The sequence below is a fragment of the Myotis myotis genome, unplaced genomic scaffold (genome assembly GCF_014108235.1).
Source record: "Myotis myotis isolate mMyoMyo1 unplaced genomic scaffold, mMyoMyo1.p scaffold_m19_p_18, whole genome shotgun sequence".
Lineage (NCBI taxonomy): Eukaryota > Metazoa > Chordata > Mammalia > Chiroptera > Vespertilionidae > Myotis > Myotis myotis.
Window position 1 is genome coordinate 30,149,351 of NW_023416322.1, and position 18,866 is coordinate 30,168,216.

At 41.5% G+C, this 18,866-nt stretch overlaps 3 protein-coding genes across 15 annotated transcripts in view; 1 reads left to right on the forward strand and 2 right to left on the reverse strand.

Annotated features, from left to right (window-relative positions):
* The window catches only part of GABPB2 (GA binding protein transcription factor subunit beta 2), a 244,521-nt gene that overhangs the window by 20,149 nt on the left and 205,506 nt on the right, over positions 1 to 18,866 (forward strand). The gene's annotated exons all lie outside the window — the stretch shown is intronic.
* CTSK (cathepsin K) lies at positions 803 to 10,225 on the reverse strand. Its single transcript, XM_036342508.1, has 8 exons — positions 9,069 to 10,225; positions 7,437 to 7,560; positions 6,611 to 6,733; positions 6,371 to 6,526; positions 4,735 to 4,953; positions 2,477 to 2,642; positions 2,107 to 2,212; positions 803 to 1,358 (listed from the first exon to the last, which is right to left on the reverse strand). The coding sequence occupies exons 2-8, from the start codon at positions 7,557 to 7,559 to the stop codon at positions 1,259 to 1,261; spliced, it is 993 nt and encodes a 330-aa protein (XP_036198401.1). The 5' UTR covers position 7,560; positions 9,069 to 10,225; the 3' UTR covers positions 803 to 1,258.
* The window catches only part of ARNT (aryl hydrocarbon receptor nuclear translocator), a 62,906-nt gene continuing 54,520 nt past the window's right edge, over positions 10,481 to 18,866 (reverse strand). For 8 of the 12 annotated variants that reach the window (XM_036342470.1, XM_036342459.1, XM_036342464.1 and 5 more), the window contains 8 exons: positions 18,530 to 18,640; positions 18,304 to 18,376; positions 18,026 to 18,149; positions 17,734 to 17,836; positions 17,203 to 17,350; positions 14,526 to 14,688; positions 13,476 to 13,642; positions 10,481 to 12,497 (listed from right to left, as the gene is read on the reverse strand). In XM_036342470.1, coding sequence (XP_036198363.1) covers positions 12,408 to 12,497; positions 13,476 to 13,642; positions 14,526 to 14,688; positions 17,203 to 17,350; positions 17,734 to 17,836; positions 18,026 to 18,149; positions 18,304 to 18,376; positions 18,530 to 18,640 — 979 coding nt within the window. In that variant the 3' untranslated portion in view covers positions 10,481 to 12,407. The remainder of the gene's footprint in view (positions 12,498 to 13,475; positions 13,643 to 14,525; positions 14,689 to 17,202; positions 17,351 to 17,733; positions 17,837 to 18,025; positions 18,150 to 18,303; positions 18,377 to 18,529; positions 18,641 to 18,866) is intronic. The other 4 variants (XM_036342465.1, XM_036342460.1, XM_036342461.1 and 1 more) reach the window with 2 other exon arrangements.

Here is an 18,866-nt window from a genome sequence, read left to right on the forward strand (position 1 = left end):
ATTTCTAAACTTGCATAATTAGTATTTATTTCATTACGGTTGGTATTATTAGTTGTTTGTATGTCTGTCACTAGTCTATACTATTCTTGAAGTCCGGGCTGTGTCTTACTAATATATTTCATCATCATGCCTTTAAAATACACTGCATAACACATGGTAATAAATATTTACATATAAAAATAAATGATTTTGCATAGAATAAAATTAAATACTGCCTGACATATGGTTAGCATTTTCTTTGAATTATTTCTAGTGGTAAGAATGAGGATTTTGTGAAAAATGGTAAAACCAGTTAGGCAGATTTATTACTAGCCTGCTAAATTCTTTTAGAATTAACACTGCTTGGAAACTATTATAAAGAGTTTCCATTAAAAAAAAAAAAAAATTTCCAATAGAGTGATGAAGGCCTGGATGGAGGGTGGAGGGGGTCAATGGAAAAAAAACATAAACTAACAAAGGGGACAATTGTAATACTTTCAACAATAAAGAAAAAAATAAAAATAAGTAAAAGTATTTTTTTTTAAAGTTTCAATTTCCTCTCTTGGTGACAGCATAAGTTTCAGTTCTAGAATTTCAGAGGGCCCTAAGATATTTTTCAAGGCCCAAGTATTATGTGCCCCTAAATCTGGTTCCCCTAAAATGGAATTAAATATTGAAATCTCATTATATCCATTTAATTCCTGAAATTTAGTACAGTTCTTAGTACAGAGCACTTAATAGAAGTTGGCTGAAGGAATGAACAAATAAATGAATTAAGATGAATTATTTATGTTATGATCTCTCCAAACAAACTATGAGCACATCAAGTATAAGAATATGTTTTATTCACCTTTTTGTCTCCAGCACCTAGGACAGTATCCAACACAAAATGAGTTGCTACCAAACAGCTATTTATTAAGTTATAGACAAGATAAATACTAGGTTTACTTAAAAAATGCAAAGAAGGAAAAAGAAAACACATTTCTTGTATCATGTTAACTTGTACCAAAAACTGATAAATAGATTTATGAACTGGAGTGCATAATAATTGGGGGGAAATTCCTACTGTGGTCACAGTGAAAAATAAAGGCTTTGGGTGGAGAGAAGGAAAGTAGTAGGAGTGTTGCCTGACGCACAAACAAATGAGGAGACTGAATGGACAATCTCTGTATTACTGCTTCTGCTTCAAGAAAGGCATCCCACTCCCTTCCAAAGTACATCACTTCATTGCACCATCATGGAAGGAATGGACGAGCAGGATAGGGTTGGCTGGCTGAAGTCACATCTTGGGGAAGCTGGCCAGGTTGGCAATGCCACAGGCATTGTTCTTATTCCGTGCCATGAGGATATAGCCTTTGTTTCCCCAGTTTTCTCCCCAGCTGCAGGACCAATCAAGAAAAATACTTAGTACCCTCATTTACACATTAAAACACTAAGTATCGTGCTAGGAACTAATGGCATACAAAATAAATAAGACAGTTTTACCTTTAAAAAGTTTAAAGTCAAGAAATGGAAGGCCTAATACTATAGGTCTCAAAGGTAGGAGAGATTGCTTCTGATCAAGAGGAACAAAAAGACTTAATGTAAGAGGTACAAAAAGACTTAATGTAAGAGGTAGCATTTGAGCTGAGCCCAAAGGCTGGATAGAGTTGGGGCCTGTGGAAATGGGATGCCAGTGGAGGAGTGTGAAATAAGTAACAGAGGCAGGAAAGCATGGGACATGTTTACAGTCTTCTGACTGAAAAGTAGGGTGCCAGACAGGGGAGAAGTATGTCTGGTAAGGTAGTTAGAGATCAAGTTGAGTTGTTTTTGCTTCCAGGCTAAAGAAAGACTTGGACTCTGTGGTCCATCACAGTGGAGGAGACACTGAAGGTTTCTGATTGGGAGAGTGAAGTAATCTGATTTGTGCTTTAGGAAGAGTAATCTTGAAAACATGAGTCTAGGAAAGAAGGAAGAGAGGCTGAAGTTGGTGATTTGAGTTTAGGAATAAAAACCATAGGAGAAATGAATAAAGCTATGAGAATGGATGAGGTTGCTAAGGAAATAAGTGGAGAGAATGGAAGACTGGAGGGAGGGGAGGAGAGAGGGAGAGTGATTGACTGACAAATGTAGTGTTTGCATCATTACCTGTTTTTAATTATCCAGTGCTTTTTTCCCTTCTGGATCCCATATCCCACTGCCAAAACCGCATGGTTCAGATTATCGCTATTGCAGTTTTCATCGTAATACACACCTAGGAAACAATCAATCAAAGTAAAGCTTTCTGTAATCCCAGGGGCACCCTGTGGGGTCTCCCACTCTCGGTGACCCTTTGTAGAATCCATCCCAGTCAGAAGGGCTTACATCAGAGATGCTCTGTGCCAAGGCAGCTGGTAGTTTCTCTTTGGCAGACTCAGTGTGAATATGGAAACGAAGTACTAAAAGTGCTGAGTGCCCTTCGAGAAGCTGCCAAGCCCACATCATAAGTTGACTGTGTTCCATAGGAGCAGCTCCTTACCTTTGCTATAAAACTGAAAGGAGCTCAGGCTTGCATCAATGGCCACTGAGATGGGTCCCACTCGGGCCACTGCCTTCTTCAGGGCTTTCTCATTCCCCTCAGGGATCTCTTTGTACCCTCTGCACTTAGCTGCCTTGCCTGTTGGATTGTACATACAACTTTCATCCTGCGGGGGGAATAAAAGAAAATGGTTGAAAAAGGACTAGGACAAAGCAACAGGCAATGAATTGGTGAGTGAGAAACTCTATCAACATTTTAATGATGTTAGTGAACTAACAGGGGCAGTGACTGGTCTCAGAGAGGTCTGTTCTCTCTTCGCCATTTTAGAGCACTGTGAAAAAGTGAATACCTTGAACCATACACAAAACTCAGCTTCAGATAGTTTAAAAATATAAATATGAAAGCAAACACTGTAAAACCTAAAAAACAGATAAAGAATTTTTTATTACCTCAGTGTAAAGATTTCTGAAATAAGATTTTTTAAAAAGCATGTATCATCTTCTGGCCCTGTAGTATGTGTGAGCTTGGGAGGGCTGCCATTATTGTTAATATTTAGATTTTTTTTTAGCATTTTATTGCAGCAGACATCATTTCAGATGACTAAACATGAATGAATAAACTTATTGTTATTGAATTTTTAAAGGAACAAACTACAAAGGAAAAAATAATTTTACTACACTAAAATTAAGAGTGAAAAGACAAACATCAACCTACAACACACATAATATTAGTATCCAAATATCTTTTTTTTTATATTTTATTAATTTTTTTTTTTACAGAGAGGAAGGGAGAAGGATAGAGAGTTAGAAACATCGATGAGAAACATCGATCAGCTGCCTCCTGCACACCCTCCACTAGGGATGTGCCTGCAACCAAGGTACATGCCCTTGACTGGAATCGAACCTGGGATCCTTCAGTCCACAGGCCGATGCTCTATCCACTGAGCCAAACCAGTTAGGGCTATCTTTTTTAAATCCCTAAAAATCAGTAAGAAAGAGAAAAATAACCTAATTAAAATGGGCAAAAGATATAAACATCAATGCACTGAAGAAATGCAGATGGCCACATAAACACACCGATGAAGATGTGAGACTTTCCGTCAAGATGGGGGAGTCAGTAGACACTGTGCTCACCTCTTCCCATGACCACATCAAAATTCCAACTAAGTTATAGAACAACCACCCTTGAGAATCACCTGAAGACTAGATAAACAGAACTCCTGTAACTAAGGATATAGAGAAGAAGCCACATCAAGACTGAATGTTAACTGTAATTGAAAAATAAGTTTTTTAAAAAGATGTAAATCAATGGGATTTCTTGTACATTGAATGTGGGAATATAAATTTTTCCAAATACTTTGGTAAAAATATTTGATATGATCTATCTAGCAAAGTTGAAGATGTAAATAACTTAAGACTTAGACAGTTCTTGCATTTATGTGTAGAAGACGTGCCTTGCAATGTTTGCAGCAGATAAACAGATCTGGTAGATAAATGTTGGCTCTGCTACAAAACTAGTGGTATGAATTTGAATATGCTGTTTTACCTCGTGCCAGTTCCCTCTTACAAAGTGAGGATACATCTACCTTACAGGGCTGTTAAGAGTAAATGAGAAAATGCACCAAGCACATGGCTTAGCACACAGTAGCCATCATTGTCATTACTAAAACTGGTTATCCCTTCTTCAAAGGTTCCTGTTGCAAAGACCCCATATTATATTACCAACCCTCTGTCTATAAAAAGCCCTCAGAATTTCTTCATTTTAGATAAGAAAGATCTGCTTCCTATTGCTAAAGGGTCTTATAGGAGGAAGTGAGTTGACCTCTAAAATTACAACAAATATGAAGCAACTTGTTTTTTTCTCTCATTTTATACATGGTAACTTACACAACTTGCTTAAGTGTTCCCAGAACCCACACTGAGATCATACAAAATAAAGCCACATGATTCATGAAATTAGATTTGTGATGGGAGTGGCAGTTGAACAGAGGGCTATAGAGACCTTCTCAGAGATCTATGGAATAGCCTACCCCCTATTTCCCCTCACTCTCCCAGGGCACAGAGGCAGATGGGATCTATGGTAGCCTAAACTCCCCAAATTCTCCCGGAATGTGGGAATCTTCTTGGCCTTAGTGGACAATTTTCCCAGTAAGAAAGCAGAATAAGGTAACAGAAAACAAGATTTCTGGAATTGTTTCTAGTACAAATATCATGCTGAGGCAGGAGGATCCATCACAGAGCTGGGTGGGACCGTCTCACCTGTCCCACATACGGGTAGGCATCTTCGGAGTCAATGCCCCGGTTCCTTTGCACATACTGGAAGGCATTGGTCATGTAGCCCCCTCCGCAGCCATCATTCTCAGACACACAATCCACCAGGTTTTGGGGACTCAGATTTAAGAGTTTACCAGTTTTCTTCATGAGTTGACCCTCCAGGGCACCCACAGAGCTAAAAGCCCAACAGGAACCACACTGACCCTGAGAGGCATAACAGAGAAACTATCAGTCATTGTTCTTCACGTTTTTTGTTTTTTTCATCTCTACTTGCCTGATGAAATTCCACAGATTTTATAAATTCCAATATACATGTCCCCTTTGCTGTGAAAGCTTCCTATTTCCCTTCATTTAACATTTGTTGCATTGTTCTATTGCTGTTCTTGCTATTGATAACTTTTGTTACTATTGTTCCATTAGCTGTAGTATAGCAGAGTACTGACTTTGTAACCCCTTAGATATGGGACCTTGAGTAAGTTACTAAACCTCTTTTTGCCTCAGTTTCCTTATCTGTAAAATGTGGATAATAAAAGTGCTAGCTATCATTAGTGCTTCTTAAGATAGGTGTTAAATTTTTCTATTTTTTATTTTTATTATTATTTTTTGGTCCTTACCTAAGGATATGTTTTTCATTGATTCTAGAGAGAGAAGAAGGGAGAGGAGTGAGAGGGAGAGAAACATCAATGTGAGAAATATCCATTGGTTGCCTCCCGTACGCCTCAACAGAGGATCAAGCCTGCACACAACCTGGGCATGTGCCGTGACTGGTAATCAAACCTGTGAGCTTTCAGTGCATGGGACGATACACCAACCAGCTGAGCCACACTGGTCGGGGCTTTCTTTCTATTTTTTAAGATGGAGGATTTCTTGGGGACACAGGTGTGTCTTAGTCATCTTGATTCTCTACTGCCTAGCACATACTGGTAAATTCTTGAAAAAAAATGTATTTGTTGAATGAATGTTAAATCAGTTGTTCATCTAGTTGACACATACAATTAACATTGTTAAGGTTGTGGGAAAACTGGCATTCTCATGCTGATAAGAATGTAGATAGTAAAACCTTTTTGGAAAGGATCTATTCATTTTAATTTGAGGATTTATTTTGCATATTTGTATATGGATACACACATATCCATATGCACAAGGTGCTTACACTATTTGTAAAAAGAAAAACGCAGAAACAACCTAAAGCCCTGGGCAGTGTTCCACAATGGTTAGAACGTTGGCCTGCACACCAAAGGGTTGAGGGTTCGATTCCTGGTCAAGGGCATGTATCTGGGTTGCAAGTTTGATCCCCTGTCTGGGTTGGGGGTTGGGGCATTGTGAGGGAGGTAACCAATTGATGCCTCTCTCACATCATTTTCTCTCTTTCTCTCTTTCCTCCTCTCTTCCCCCCTTCTGCTCTAAAAATCAATGGAAAAAATATCCTCAGGTGAGGATTAACAAAAAAACCTAAATGTTCAAAAATAGATGAGTTAAATGATGAAATAGGCTATTAGCATGGGGAGAAGTAACCTTAATTCCTCTTCCCCTTCCTAATGCCCTCGTATCTTAAGAACAAAGAAACAGCAAAAGAGGTCATACCAGCTTACATACCCATTCCCAGGAGACAGGAGGGTACCTGATTTTTGACAGGAGTAACATATCCCTTCTTTCGATAATCAATGGAGTCTGGGGCTTTGCCTTCCCAGTCTGGGATATAGAGGGTGTCGTTACTGCGAGAATGGGATGGAGGTACTCTGAGTCCAGTCATCTTCTGAACCACCTCTTCACTGGTCTGGGACAAAGAAGAAAGAGGTCAGGCATAATCAGGAAACTAAGGCAAACAGGACAGGTAGGACAAGAGCTGAGGTTCACTCACCATGTCCCCCAAGTGGTTCATTGCCAGTTCATATGTATGGACACCAAGAGAGGCCTCAAGATTATGGATGGAAATATGCTTCAGGTTTTTTTCCCAAATTAAACGCCGGGAGATTTCATCCACCTAAATAGAGCATTGTCAGTACTGGCATAGACTGGGTTCTGTGTGCAAAGTTACATATGTAATATTATGGAGGTATTTAGGAGAAAAGATAAAACTTACAATAAAAGAGAGTATACAATCTACTTTGGAAAATGATCACGGGATTATTAAGAACATGCAAGAAGAAATATACAAGCATATTCAAATAATAGAATGCAAAGATCTGGAGAGATGTACAGAAAAGTTGCTTATGGATTAATAGCATTAATCTGAGAAGTCATCCCAAAAGAAAAATATTAAGAAAAGTAGGGAGAGAGCCGAAACCAGTTTGGCTCAGTGGATAGAGCGTCGGCCTGCGGACTGAAGGGTCCCGGGTTCGATTCCGGTCAAGGGCATGTACCTGAGTTGTGGGCACATCCCCAGTAGGAGATGTGCAGGAGACAGCTGATCGATGTTTCTCTCTCATCGATGTTTCTAACTCTCTATCTCTCTCCCTTCCTCTCTGTAAAAAATCAATAAAATATATTTAAAAAAAAAAAAGTAGGGAGAGGATGTGATGGTGACTTGAGGAGTAGGAATAAAAACTGTATGTTAACAGCTGGGGAACAAGGGCAGGTTTGCTTGGTTGGAGTGGTTCAAGAATTTGGATAGAAGGAGCCTGGAACCTAGGACTGGAAGTCTCACTTAGCCCTCCCATCATGCTCCCCTCCAAGTCCCCAGGCACCTTGCTGTTATACTGCTTCTTGTAGGTCTTCTTCCATAGCTCCCATTGGGTGTCCAGTATCTCCTCAGGGTATAGAGCAAAGCTCACCACGGGCAGCAACAGTAGAACCTTGAGCTCCCACATCCTGAGGAATGGGATAATTAGGGGCAACTCTTCTGTTTGCCAAGAAAGTCCTAGCCTGGCTCAGGAGGAAATACCCGGAGCCATCTTCCCAGACAGGTGGTTCTCAACCTTTGGCAGTCATAGACTCTTTTGAGAAGCTAATAAAAATTTGCAAGCCACTATATAATCCCTCGCACCAGGAAAAAATGCATGCACACATGCATTTTAATTCTGGGGAGTTCATGAGCCTGAAGTTAAGAACCTCTTCCTATCGACTATGAGACAAAGGAAAATTGGGCTTCATGAAGAAGATAGAAAAACAACTGAAGGTGATTCCATATGATAAACCTGATTGTCAGGAGGAGTCTGGGTTTGGATGGGGTGCAGATACTTCTGGTGCTAAGTATTTTGACCTAGGGAGATTCCATACCCACACACAACTTGCACTGACAACCTGAAACAGGGTAGAAAATGGACAATCAGCATGGGCTCAGCCCCTGTCTCCTCCCCTATCCCTAGCAGATTAAAAAAGATGGACAAGGTTACGTAGATAAGTGCAGGGCAGATGGTGGTTGGATAATACGCAAAAGGGAAGACTGCCCGCCACATTTTGCTTCCTGGTCATTTAAGGCATTCTTCTTTTCCGTGCCTAAGTCCGGGTATTTTTCTAGACCTTGCCAGGAGAGGACAAGGGAAAAGTTGACAGTTTTTCCTATTCTCTAACTATGAGAAAATATTTTACTGTCTCCTTAGTCTTATGCATTGCTTCTTTCTTTCTCTTCCTGCTCCCTTCTCAGGCAGGAAACTGTCCTAATTTCAACCAGCTGCTTTGGGCAGGAAGGTTTTTTTATTTTTCTGACAACGAAAACCTCTGTGACTGCCTCACAAGACAAAAAGCCTCAGAACCAAAGTTTGCTAAAAGAATGTAAGACAGTAAAGCAGTGTTCTATGACCAAACACACAGCTTTTCCGTAGTTTGCTCTAGCTTCACTCCTTGCAGTGGCTTAATTATGCGTCCTCCATTTTAAGAACAATTTACAGCCTGTAGCAAGTCATACAGCTTTCATAAGTTTTGAATTTGTAGTCCACTTTTATGTAATCTTTGCAAACTGGCAAATATACAGCAGGGCATTTAATGTGTGGAATGTTACGGGCTTTGGGCTGTCTCAGAGTAGCAAGTTCTGAGCTGCCACCTCCCTGCACCACTCCACTTCCCACTATGTTAACCCTTTTGGTACCTTTGGCCAAAACAAAAAACCCCAGAGGCTACCCTAAGTGAAGCATGGGTAAAGGCTTCCTATATTTTTGCTTTTACTAACAACCATGTATACATACAAGTCATAGAAGTAATCCTAAACATATCCAGGCAGATTTTATTTGGCCAGGAAATGACCTAAGAAAGGCATCATTGTTTTCATGCACAGAGCCTACAAAGTTCATTTTGATCCCCAGTCACTACATCCCTAACACCCCTAAAATGTAGAACTGGGAGGAAAGAAAAACCAAGAACTAGGAAGTTGAAAATGTTACCTGCTGATGGGAATCTGTTCTCTGGGCTCGTTTCTGCAGGGAAGTGTCGATAATGTGGGCGGATGCCTAGGATTGCTGGATTTATTCCATCAGAATTGCGGAAGTCAGCTCCAGCTGTTGGCTGGAAAATTTGGACAGGGGAGGGAGGCGGAGATAGAAATGCTGAGAAGGGGGATTAGGGAGGAAGGAAGGAGGCATCGAATCTGCAGTGTTTCTGTATGCAAGTGGAGTAAGCCAGGGTGGAGAGCTGCTTTTACATCGAGGACAGACAAAAATAGACCTCAATACACAGTACCCAAGGCAGGGCTTATCTTCTCTCGGTAGAGGAATATAGTCCTGATCTCTCCCATCGTTATTATATTGGAGGATTATCTTTTCCTATTACCCATCTCTACAACTTTAAACCTTGTTTTTGAATTTGTGTCTGAGATGAATAAAAGCAAAAGGCTAGAAGAGTATATAAGACAAGCCATAGGCTTCAAAATCATTTGTATTTTATAAGCTTGTTGGCTAATTGTTGTCACTGCTTCTATGGACAGGAATAGCTCTCTCAGCCTAATACAGTTGTGCTGAGGAAGGATATGCCCAGAAAGTCCAGATGAAACCAGTTCTAAAAGTAACAAAAATCAGTATTCTTAGGAATTTGTGACAGCACATGAATCAATGCCATGGCACTGACAAACTCACATGTGACTTATTTGTTGCTAATCTCCGATGGTGGGATGCCTGATGAACATTATCTGTCTCAATTACTAAAATCCCCAACTGAGGTCCAGTCATATGAGCTTCTCCACATACTTCCCCCAATATCCAGGCATGTGACAGATCATGAGCCACACTCCCAAACTCCATATTCTTCCATAAACGGATGTGGGGGAAGAGGAAAAGGGTCCTTGGAACAGAAATGATAATACGTGGGATCTAGATTCAGTGTCTGCTGGATTACATAATAGACTCTCAAGAACACAGGCTTATGCCTATGCATTGTAAGATTCGCTAGTGAACCTAGAGGGAAACCAGGTTCAGACCTGAATAGTTTAAATTTCCCTACCCCCAATTTCTTTCCATCCAGAAAAGGGGGACGTGCTGGGGGGAAGAAATCCAGATGTGTCCAACTCGTCTCCAGTCCCAATTCTCTCCTCTCACAAGGACTTTGGCATTCCCCAACCCCATCCCACCCCACGGTCAGATGTCCCTAACTTCACTCAGAATGAGTCAGGATCAGGAGGACAACCGAGGAATGCTGAGTGATCAGAGCCCTATGATTTCCCATTTCTGAAATTATAGACACATTGTGCTTTATGTTTGTATATTTGGAGCTAAAGCTATGGATTCAACTAGTTGTGGGGAGTCTGTTGTTTATGAGCTGCAAAGGAATAATAAAGCCGCAATCAAGATGACACAACACAAAGTTTACAAAAGGAAAAATATCTTGTTTTTAGAATACTTGCTACATGTCATTGTTTTTGCCACTGTAAGGCTCAGCACAGATGCCAGCAGTACAGAAATGGCCAACAAGAAAAAAAAACAATCAAAAATAAAACCCTGAAGGAAAAGCAAAAATAAAACCCCCAGAGCATCTTCTCCCTCCCTTCCCCATCCCTCCTCCAAAGCCCTATAATAACTACACAATATTATAGTCTTGATCACATTTAGAAACAGGCGATTATTAAAAAACAAGGACTTTATTGGAAACTCAACATTTTGGTTTCTTAAATTGTGATATAAATATATATGTATACTGTATGTGTGCACATAGAATAAAAAAATAAACTGTCTCCTTTCCACTCCAATACCTGGCACCAGACTGGAGACAAAAGGGAGGGAAACCCCGTAATGACATTCTCTGAGCCTCTCCAAGGCCATCTGTGCTCCTCAGTCCCCTATGGCTACATTTAAAATGTCTTCTTACTAATTCAGTCTTGCACTTACAATACTGGCCTGAGCCAATTTAAAAAAAAGGCCGATACACATGACTGTTACCTGAGGAAGGTAAAGAGTGATAGTAGTAACCTGTATCCACATTTATATGGCTATAATTAATAAGTGACCCTGTTGGGATGAGAGTCCAGGCCCCGTCTATCACATGGATTTATTACACTTGCACTACAAAGCAAAATCCAATCTCAAGACTGAGAGGGAGCAAAGAGGAAAGAGTTATAGGTCAGAAAAGACCTAAATCTCAGTTTCTTGCCAGACTGGATACTTTGAGAATGAGATAAGAGGCTATTTTGCAAGAAGGCTGGTATTTGGTTCAAACTGCACCAGTGAGGGTTTTCACTGGGACCACTAATCCAAGAAGTTGAGTTTCCATGCAGAAATAACCTCCATGGAACACACATATGTAATTCTGACAAAAATGCAGCATTATCCTTATGGCCAAGTATGGGGTTTCTGAAAGTGTTTATCCTGCCAGCCAATTTCTGTAATGTTTGCAGATCTTCCATATAAGGTGAGAGCACCAAAATCAGGAACGACCCAGTTTTATCACTAAATATGTCTGATGACAGACAAACCATATCAACAGAAAATGTTATATATCTGCTTAGAGTTGCATATTGGCTGGGCACAGTTGTAAGTACAGCAAAGACACTTATTTAAATACTCTTTGGCTGCAATACTAAGTAGAAAATACCTGGAAGATTTAACTCCTTAGGACTCTTTGAAAAACACAGAGAAAGACAAGATAAAATCTGGGACAAATTTTGCATAACTCCCTAATAGGGAGAAAGAAATACACAAAGAAATACATGTACACACACACACACACACACACACACACACACACACACACACACACACACACACACACACTTCTCTCTCATTTCCTCACATTTCTTTCCAGAGGAACCGCTCACAGGCAGCAGAAAGAACATATTCTTACTTCCTAAAGCCCCATATATACCTACCATGTTTCATGGTCCTCAAATATGAGGACATTTCTCCTCTCCCCCGCCTTATTCAGAATTTCTTTCAAAAACAAGCCACAGTACAAGGCAAATAGTGGACATCAGGTTCTCTAATCTGTCCCTTGACCCTAGCAGAAATCACCTCTGTACAAATTTCTGGTCAGGAGACATAAGGCAAGGCATTTTTAACTTCACCCAGCCTTAATTTTTCAAACGGTCCACAAAACCTTGAGGATTTACTCCATCTCATCTATAAATTATGTCAGAGAGGCAGGAGGGCAAGGGAAAGGCCGGAAGTGAAAGGGGGTTCACATTAGGGGTGAGGGAAGGGAGGGGAGAGGAACTTTTATTCTGTTTACAGAAAGATTTGTTTTTTAAAAACAAATGGTATTTTTCTCTCCCCCAAACCTTTATCCTCACCCCAATAGTTCTATTCTGAAAAGGAGGGAAACATAGTTAGATCAGGAAATTCTTCATTGTTGTAGCTGTTGCCCTGGTCTCCCAACATGGACAGCATCTCCTAATAAGAGAAAAATAAGTTGGGTCACACACCTTGATCCCTTACATTTATCAAGCTCTTTTCCCAACAGTCCCCTGAACCACCATTCCTGTCCCCAATGAGTTTCTGCTGTGCTGAGTTCTCTTAGCTTTCCTTAGTCTCAGCAACTCTGACTCTTTTAGGTGACGAACTTTTGTCCTAGCCCCTTCTATGTCTTCCCCCTATAGTTCCACACACATTTCCCTCTTTTCCAGTTCTCAGTATTTTCAAAAGTGGAAAAATATGCTTGTCACATTTGATATACCGCCCCCCATAAATTTATTATGGAGTATCTCTTATCCTCTGTGTTTTCTACCAAAACCTGTTTTGCCTTCTTTCAACTTGTGTTTTAAACTAGCTCTTCCTTTGTCCTGCCTAAGATTACTCCACTCAGTCTTGCAGTCCCCTCATGATTAGGTAAACAGACCATTATAACTATAATCAAGGCAAATAGTACTCAAGCTTTTGTGAAGTGGTTTTCCTTGAATGGGCTATAATTACTTTTTTTTAAAAAATATATTTTATTGGTTTTTCACAGAGAGGAAGGGAGAGGGATAGAGAGTTGGAAACATCGATGAGAGACAAACATTGATCAGCTGCCTCCTGCACACCTCCCACTGGGGATGTGCCTGCAACCAAGGTACATGCCCTTAGTCAGAATCGAACCTGGGACCCTTGAGTCCGCAGGCCGACGCTCTATCCACAGAGCCAAACTGATGAGGGCTATAATTACTTTCTTAGACATCTTTGCATGGTGCTGCACATCACTAATATGGTCTGGTTAAAGGCTGTGCATCAAAATAAATTCATAATCTTTCCTACTAATGACAATTTTCCCTACATGTCCCCACTGTCTTCTCCCACTCACACCCTAATACATGCATGCTTCCTTCTCTGTCTCTCCTCCGTGACCCTTTCTCTCCAAATTTCTGATTTTCTAAAGCCTTTTCATCCTCTCACCTGGAAGACTTCAGGCTGGCCAGGCTGCGGTGCTGATGGCTGTTGAACATGTTGCTCATTAGAACTTGAACGATGATGAGGCTGCTGGCCCTGCCACTGTGGCCAGACTCCCACACCCTCTGCTGTCCGTGTCTGGAATTGTCCTGCAGTCTGTCCAGTCTCAGGAGCTAGCGGGGAAGAATAAACTTCAATCTACTAATTCCACTGGAGAGGAAAATCAAGCACATAACTACATGCAAGTCATTAATTTTACCTAGAAACCTCCTGCCCTTCTTCTGCCAATCAAAGCCTCTTCTATTTCAAAACCCAACCCAAATTATTTTTCTCTAGGAAGCTGTTCCAAGGAGTCCTTTGCTCATTTTAGAATAAATTTGCATATTAAATTAATAATAGTTTACATGCTTTTTGTTATAGGTCTTTTTCATGTTGGTAGATTTTATTTACTAGAGGCGCAGTGCATGAAATTTGTGCACTGGGGGAGGGAGGGGGAGGGGGCGCGTCCCCTCAGACAGGCCTGCGTCCTCTTGCAGTCCGGGAGCCCCAAGCTTGGGGGATGTCCGACTGATGGCAGCCAGCCGTGAACCCAGCTTCACTAATTAGCAGGGGGCAGCTCCTGCATTGAGCGTCTGTCCCCTGGTGGTCAGTGCGTGTCATAGAAACTGGTTGTTCTGCCGTTTGGTCAATTTGCATATTAGCCTTTTATTATATAGGATTTATTTTTATTGATTTCAGAGATGAATGGATAGGGAGAGAGAGAGAAATATCAATAATGAGAGAGAATCATTCATAGGCTGCCTCCTGCTATTGGGTATTGAGCCGACAGCCCAGGCATGTGTCCTTGACCAGAATTGAACCTGGGACCCTTCAGCCCGCAGGCCAACACTCAACCCACTGAGCCGAACCAGTCAGGACCATGTGGCTAGGTTTTAAATAGCAAATACCTTGCATTTTCTCATAATGAACTCAGTGCATAGCAAACCATCTTAACCATCAATCTTTTCTCTTTAGTGCTGTGATTTTCCTTTTATCCATCTTCTGGACTGAACTCACCAAAGTTGGATCCACGACTGGTGAGAGTAGGGTAAGCAGCAGCACCAGATGATGTAGTGGAAGCACCAGGGACGGACATGGGACTAAAGGAAGATGGACTCTGAAAGTTGCCCATACCAAATTGGGAAGAACGAGTCTTGCCTGTAGCCTGGGTGGCCACCTGCTAAAAGAGAGAAAGGAATAGAGAACAATAAGTGGAACATTAAGATTATTGCACATACAATCCCCATGAGAGTCAACTCTCTCTGTCAATCACTAGATTCTTTTGAGCGAAACTCAGCATTTCCTAATGCATATTTCTTCCAATTAACCCCCAATCTCTCTTGACACTATCTTTAGGCAGTTGTGAAAAGTGCAAAAAGAAAAGAACTACAAAATTAATAAAAGTATACATTTAGAGTTGTGAAAATTAAATAAAAATTATTTATATAAAAGCATTTTATAAATTGTAAAGTTATATAAAAATGGAAGCATTAATAACAACACTATGGTGTGTGTGTGTGTGTGTGTGTGTCCTATATAATAAAAGGGTAATATGCAAACTGACCCTAACAGCAGAACGACTGGGAATGACTGGTCACTATGACACACACTGACCACCAGGGGCAGATGCTCAATGCAGGAGCTGTCCCCTGGTGGTCAGAGTGCTCCCACAGGGGGAGCTCTGCTCAGCCACAAGCCAGGCTGATGGCTGCCAGCACAGCAGTGGTGGTGGGAGCCTCTCCTGCCTCCTCAGCAGCACTAAGGATGTCCGACTACAGCTTAGGTCTGCTCCCTGCTGGTAAGTGGACATCCCCCGAGGGCTGCCGGGCTGCCAGAGGGATGTCTGACTGCCAGCTTGGGCCCGATCCCCCCAGGTGGACATCCTCCGAGGGGTCCCAGATTGCAAGAGGGCATAGGGTGGGCTGAGGGACCCCCCCAAGTGCACAAATTTTTGTGCACTGGGCCTCTAGTATATATATAAACACTTTGCATCACTTTATTTTTCAGTCTGTGTCACATTCATTTGTTTCTAATGATGTCCTTTTATTTTTTAGTAACTAGCATTTTTCTCACCATAATAGTAATGTATATGCACTATGGAATATTTGCAAAGTGAAAAAAATACTTTTTAAAAATTAATCACAATTCTACCACCAAAGACACATGGAGGATAATTTCTTCCAGTTTTTATTTTCCTATGCATTTTTTTATACAATTGAGATCACATTGTATAATAATAATTCTGGAGCCTACTTTTGGTTTTAGCTTTTTAAATGTAAAATATTACCATTTATATTTATATTATTATATAATATATAAAGAATGTTATGTATTATATATGTTATATATTATTAAGTATATATGAACTTATGAAAGGATATTAGCTTTAGCTTAACATATTATACTAGAGGCCCGGTGCATGGATTCGTGCACCAGTGGGGTCCCTTGGCTTGGCCTATGGGGATCGGGCCGAAACTGGCTCTCTGACATCCCCTGAGGGGTCCCGGATTGCGAGAGGGTGCAGGCCAGGCTGAGGGACCCCACCAGTGCACGATCAGGGTGTGGAGGAACCACGGGAGGGCTCCAAGGAGTGTCTGGCCCTTCTTGCCCAGTCCCAATTGGGGCTGATCGGGACCATCTCACCCAGTCCCGAATGGGGCTGGTAAGGACTGGCTGGCCAGGAAGGGACTGTGGGAGGGCTCCAGGGCATGTCCAGCCTGTCTCGCCCAATCCTGATCAGGGCTGATTGGGGCCATCTTGCCCAGTCCCAATCAGGGCCGATTGGGGTTGTCTTACACAGTCCCGATTGGGGCCAATAAGGGCTGGCCGGGCAGGGAGGCATCGAGGGAGGTTGGCCGGCCAGGGTGTGTCCGGCCCATCTCACCCAGTCCTGATCTGCCAGACCCCAGCAGCAAGCTAACCTACCGGTCAGAGCATCTGCCCCTGGTGGTCAGTGCACATCATAGCGACTGGTCGAACAGTCAAACAGTTGGACACTTAGCATATTATATAGGATATACATATAGAGTATATATGGACTTTTCAACGCTTTTTTTTGTAAATAGACATCGCTGTGTCTAAATTCATAATTAATTTTTTCCTTTGTTCCTGTATTTTGTAGTCCTAAACAAAGTGGAAGCCTCTTAGAATTTACTCCAGCCCTAGTGGGTTTGGCTTAGTGGATAGAGCGTCAGCCTGTTGACTGAAGAGTCCCAGGTTCAATTCCAGTCAAGGGCATATGCCAGGGTTGCAGGCTCAATCCCCAGTAGGGGGGGTGTGCAGGAGGCAGCTGCTCAATGATTTTCTCTCATTATTGATGTTTCTATCTTTCTCTCCCTCTCCTTTCCTCTCTAAAATCAATAAAAAGTATATATATATTTAAAATCTCTCTTAAAAAAAAAATTTACTCCAAAACACATTTGAAAATCATGTCTGTTCAAGATGTTTTATGTGAGCGATTCTGATTTAAAGTGGGTATGTAAACACCACAGACTCTGAGTTTTAGATTATCCATGGTTTTTAATTATCTAGTTGATCCTAACAAAGATAAAAATTGGAAGGTAGGTGGTGGGGGTTGAGGAAAAGGAGCCTAAGATAAACAACAATAACTTTACATATGGAAAAAAGCCCAAACAAACAAACAAACAAACAAACAAAAAACAATATCCAGGGGAAGACAGGTGAGAAACTTTACCTGGGCAGAGAAGCCTGGGCGGGTACTAGGGGTCCAAGTTGGGGCTGCTCCCTGGGTGGGGTTGGAGTGGCGGGAAATCTGGGCCAACATTTGTCCTGCAGAAGCTGATGGCTGGACGATGGTTACAGGAGGTGCCAGACCACTATTTCTAGGCGTGAACAAATAGTTAAGGTAAATGATTAAAAGGATGGGTTTATCACAGAATCTAGGAATCACAGGACAATTTAGTGCTATTCTCAGATTCCCTTGACTTCCTTGGGGTTAAGGAAAACTTGATAAAAGAATATGGAAAAGACCAAAAAGACTGACAGTCACCCACTGATCAGGACACACAGAGATGGAACCTAGAACATGGCAACAGGCAAAGTGCAAAGACACAGGAGGAAGAAAAGCAGTTCGCCTCATCCTAGGCCCTATAAGTTCCACTGCTTTGTCTGAAATAACCCGAGAAAGCTAGGGAAGAATAAAACTTGGACTCAGCAAATCAATCAATCAGTTGCCCTTAAAGCAATACACACACATGGGGCTCACCTGAAATTCTCTGCCGGCCGGGGGGTAGGAGGGAATGTGTTGCCCTGGGAGAATAGCTGTTGGGTGGCAGGGACAGTGCTGGAAGAGATGCCTTTACTCTGATCTGTGGACCAAAAGGAGTTGGGGGAGGGCCAGTCAAGGGGCTGTACTGTATTAGTTCAGCAAGTTCCTATTTACTCATGAAGTATCATGACTGAGAGGGAATGTTGGAAGACTACTGATTGGGCAGCAGCAGACCCATCAGTAAGTGATCAAAATAAGAATTTAAAAGGAGAATGAGTAAGAAACATACCTGCATTGATGTTGGAATAGATTTCTGAAAATCTTGGATCTCTATCCTGGGCAAACAGACCATCTGACTTCTCAAGGGGCTTGCTGTGTTCTGGCCCTGTGGTTGTCACAGGCTGAACAGAAACCTGTGGAATACAATGATAAAAATAACCATGAAAGGTTTAACATGATAATTCAATAACTCTAAAATTCACTTAGATACATTTATACTCTAACTGGCACTGGGAGACATTTCTTTAAAAAATGCTCACGGTCCTTCTTCAAAGAAGATACACTAACCTGGGAATGATTGTAGCTGGCCAGTCCATCTCTTCCTGGTACTACGTCCAGTTCTGTCTGTTGTTGCTGCTGCCTATATGTTAAAGCCAGTGAGGAGAAAAATAGGGGGGAAAATTTTTTTTTTAGGAATCTGGGGAAAAGGCTTAACAAAATAAAAAAATAATGGGATTGCAGACGGCCCTGGACTAGTCACTATTCAATAAATGATTCTTCCACCATTTCTCACCTGGGTGCCAGCTGCCCTGAGCCCATCTCCAGGGATAAATTAGCTGTGGGACCTAGCTGTGGCCTCTGAATCGTGTTAGACAGTGTAGGCCGTGGTTCCTGGCTGGAATTCCTGGGGAAATGGAGAGAAGATAAAACTGAGAAAAAATATATCTAACACTGCTTGTACAAAAAGCTCTATATATTCACTTGTAGGTGGGGTGATTCCTAATAAATTCCCTTTCAAGTCCAATCCTAAAGGCAACCTATGACCTCAGATTCAACAAATAATTCACACTATGGACAACATGGCACAAAGAGAAATTATGTCCTCTGGCACATGGGTTCTTCTTGTTCGG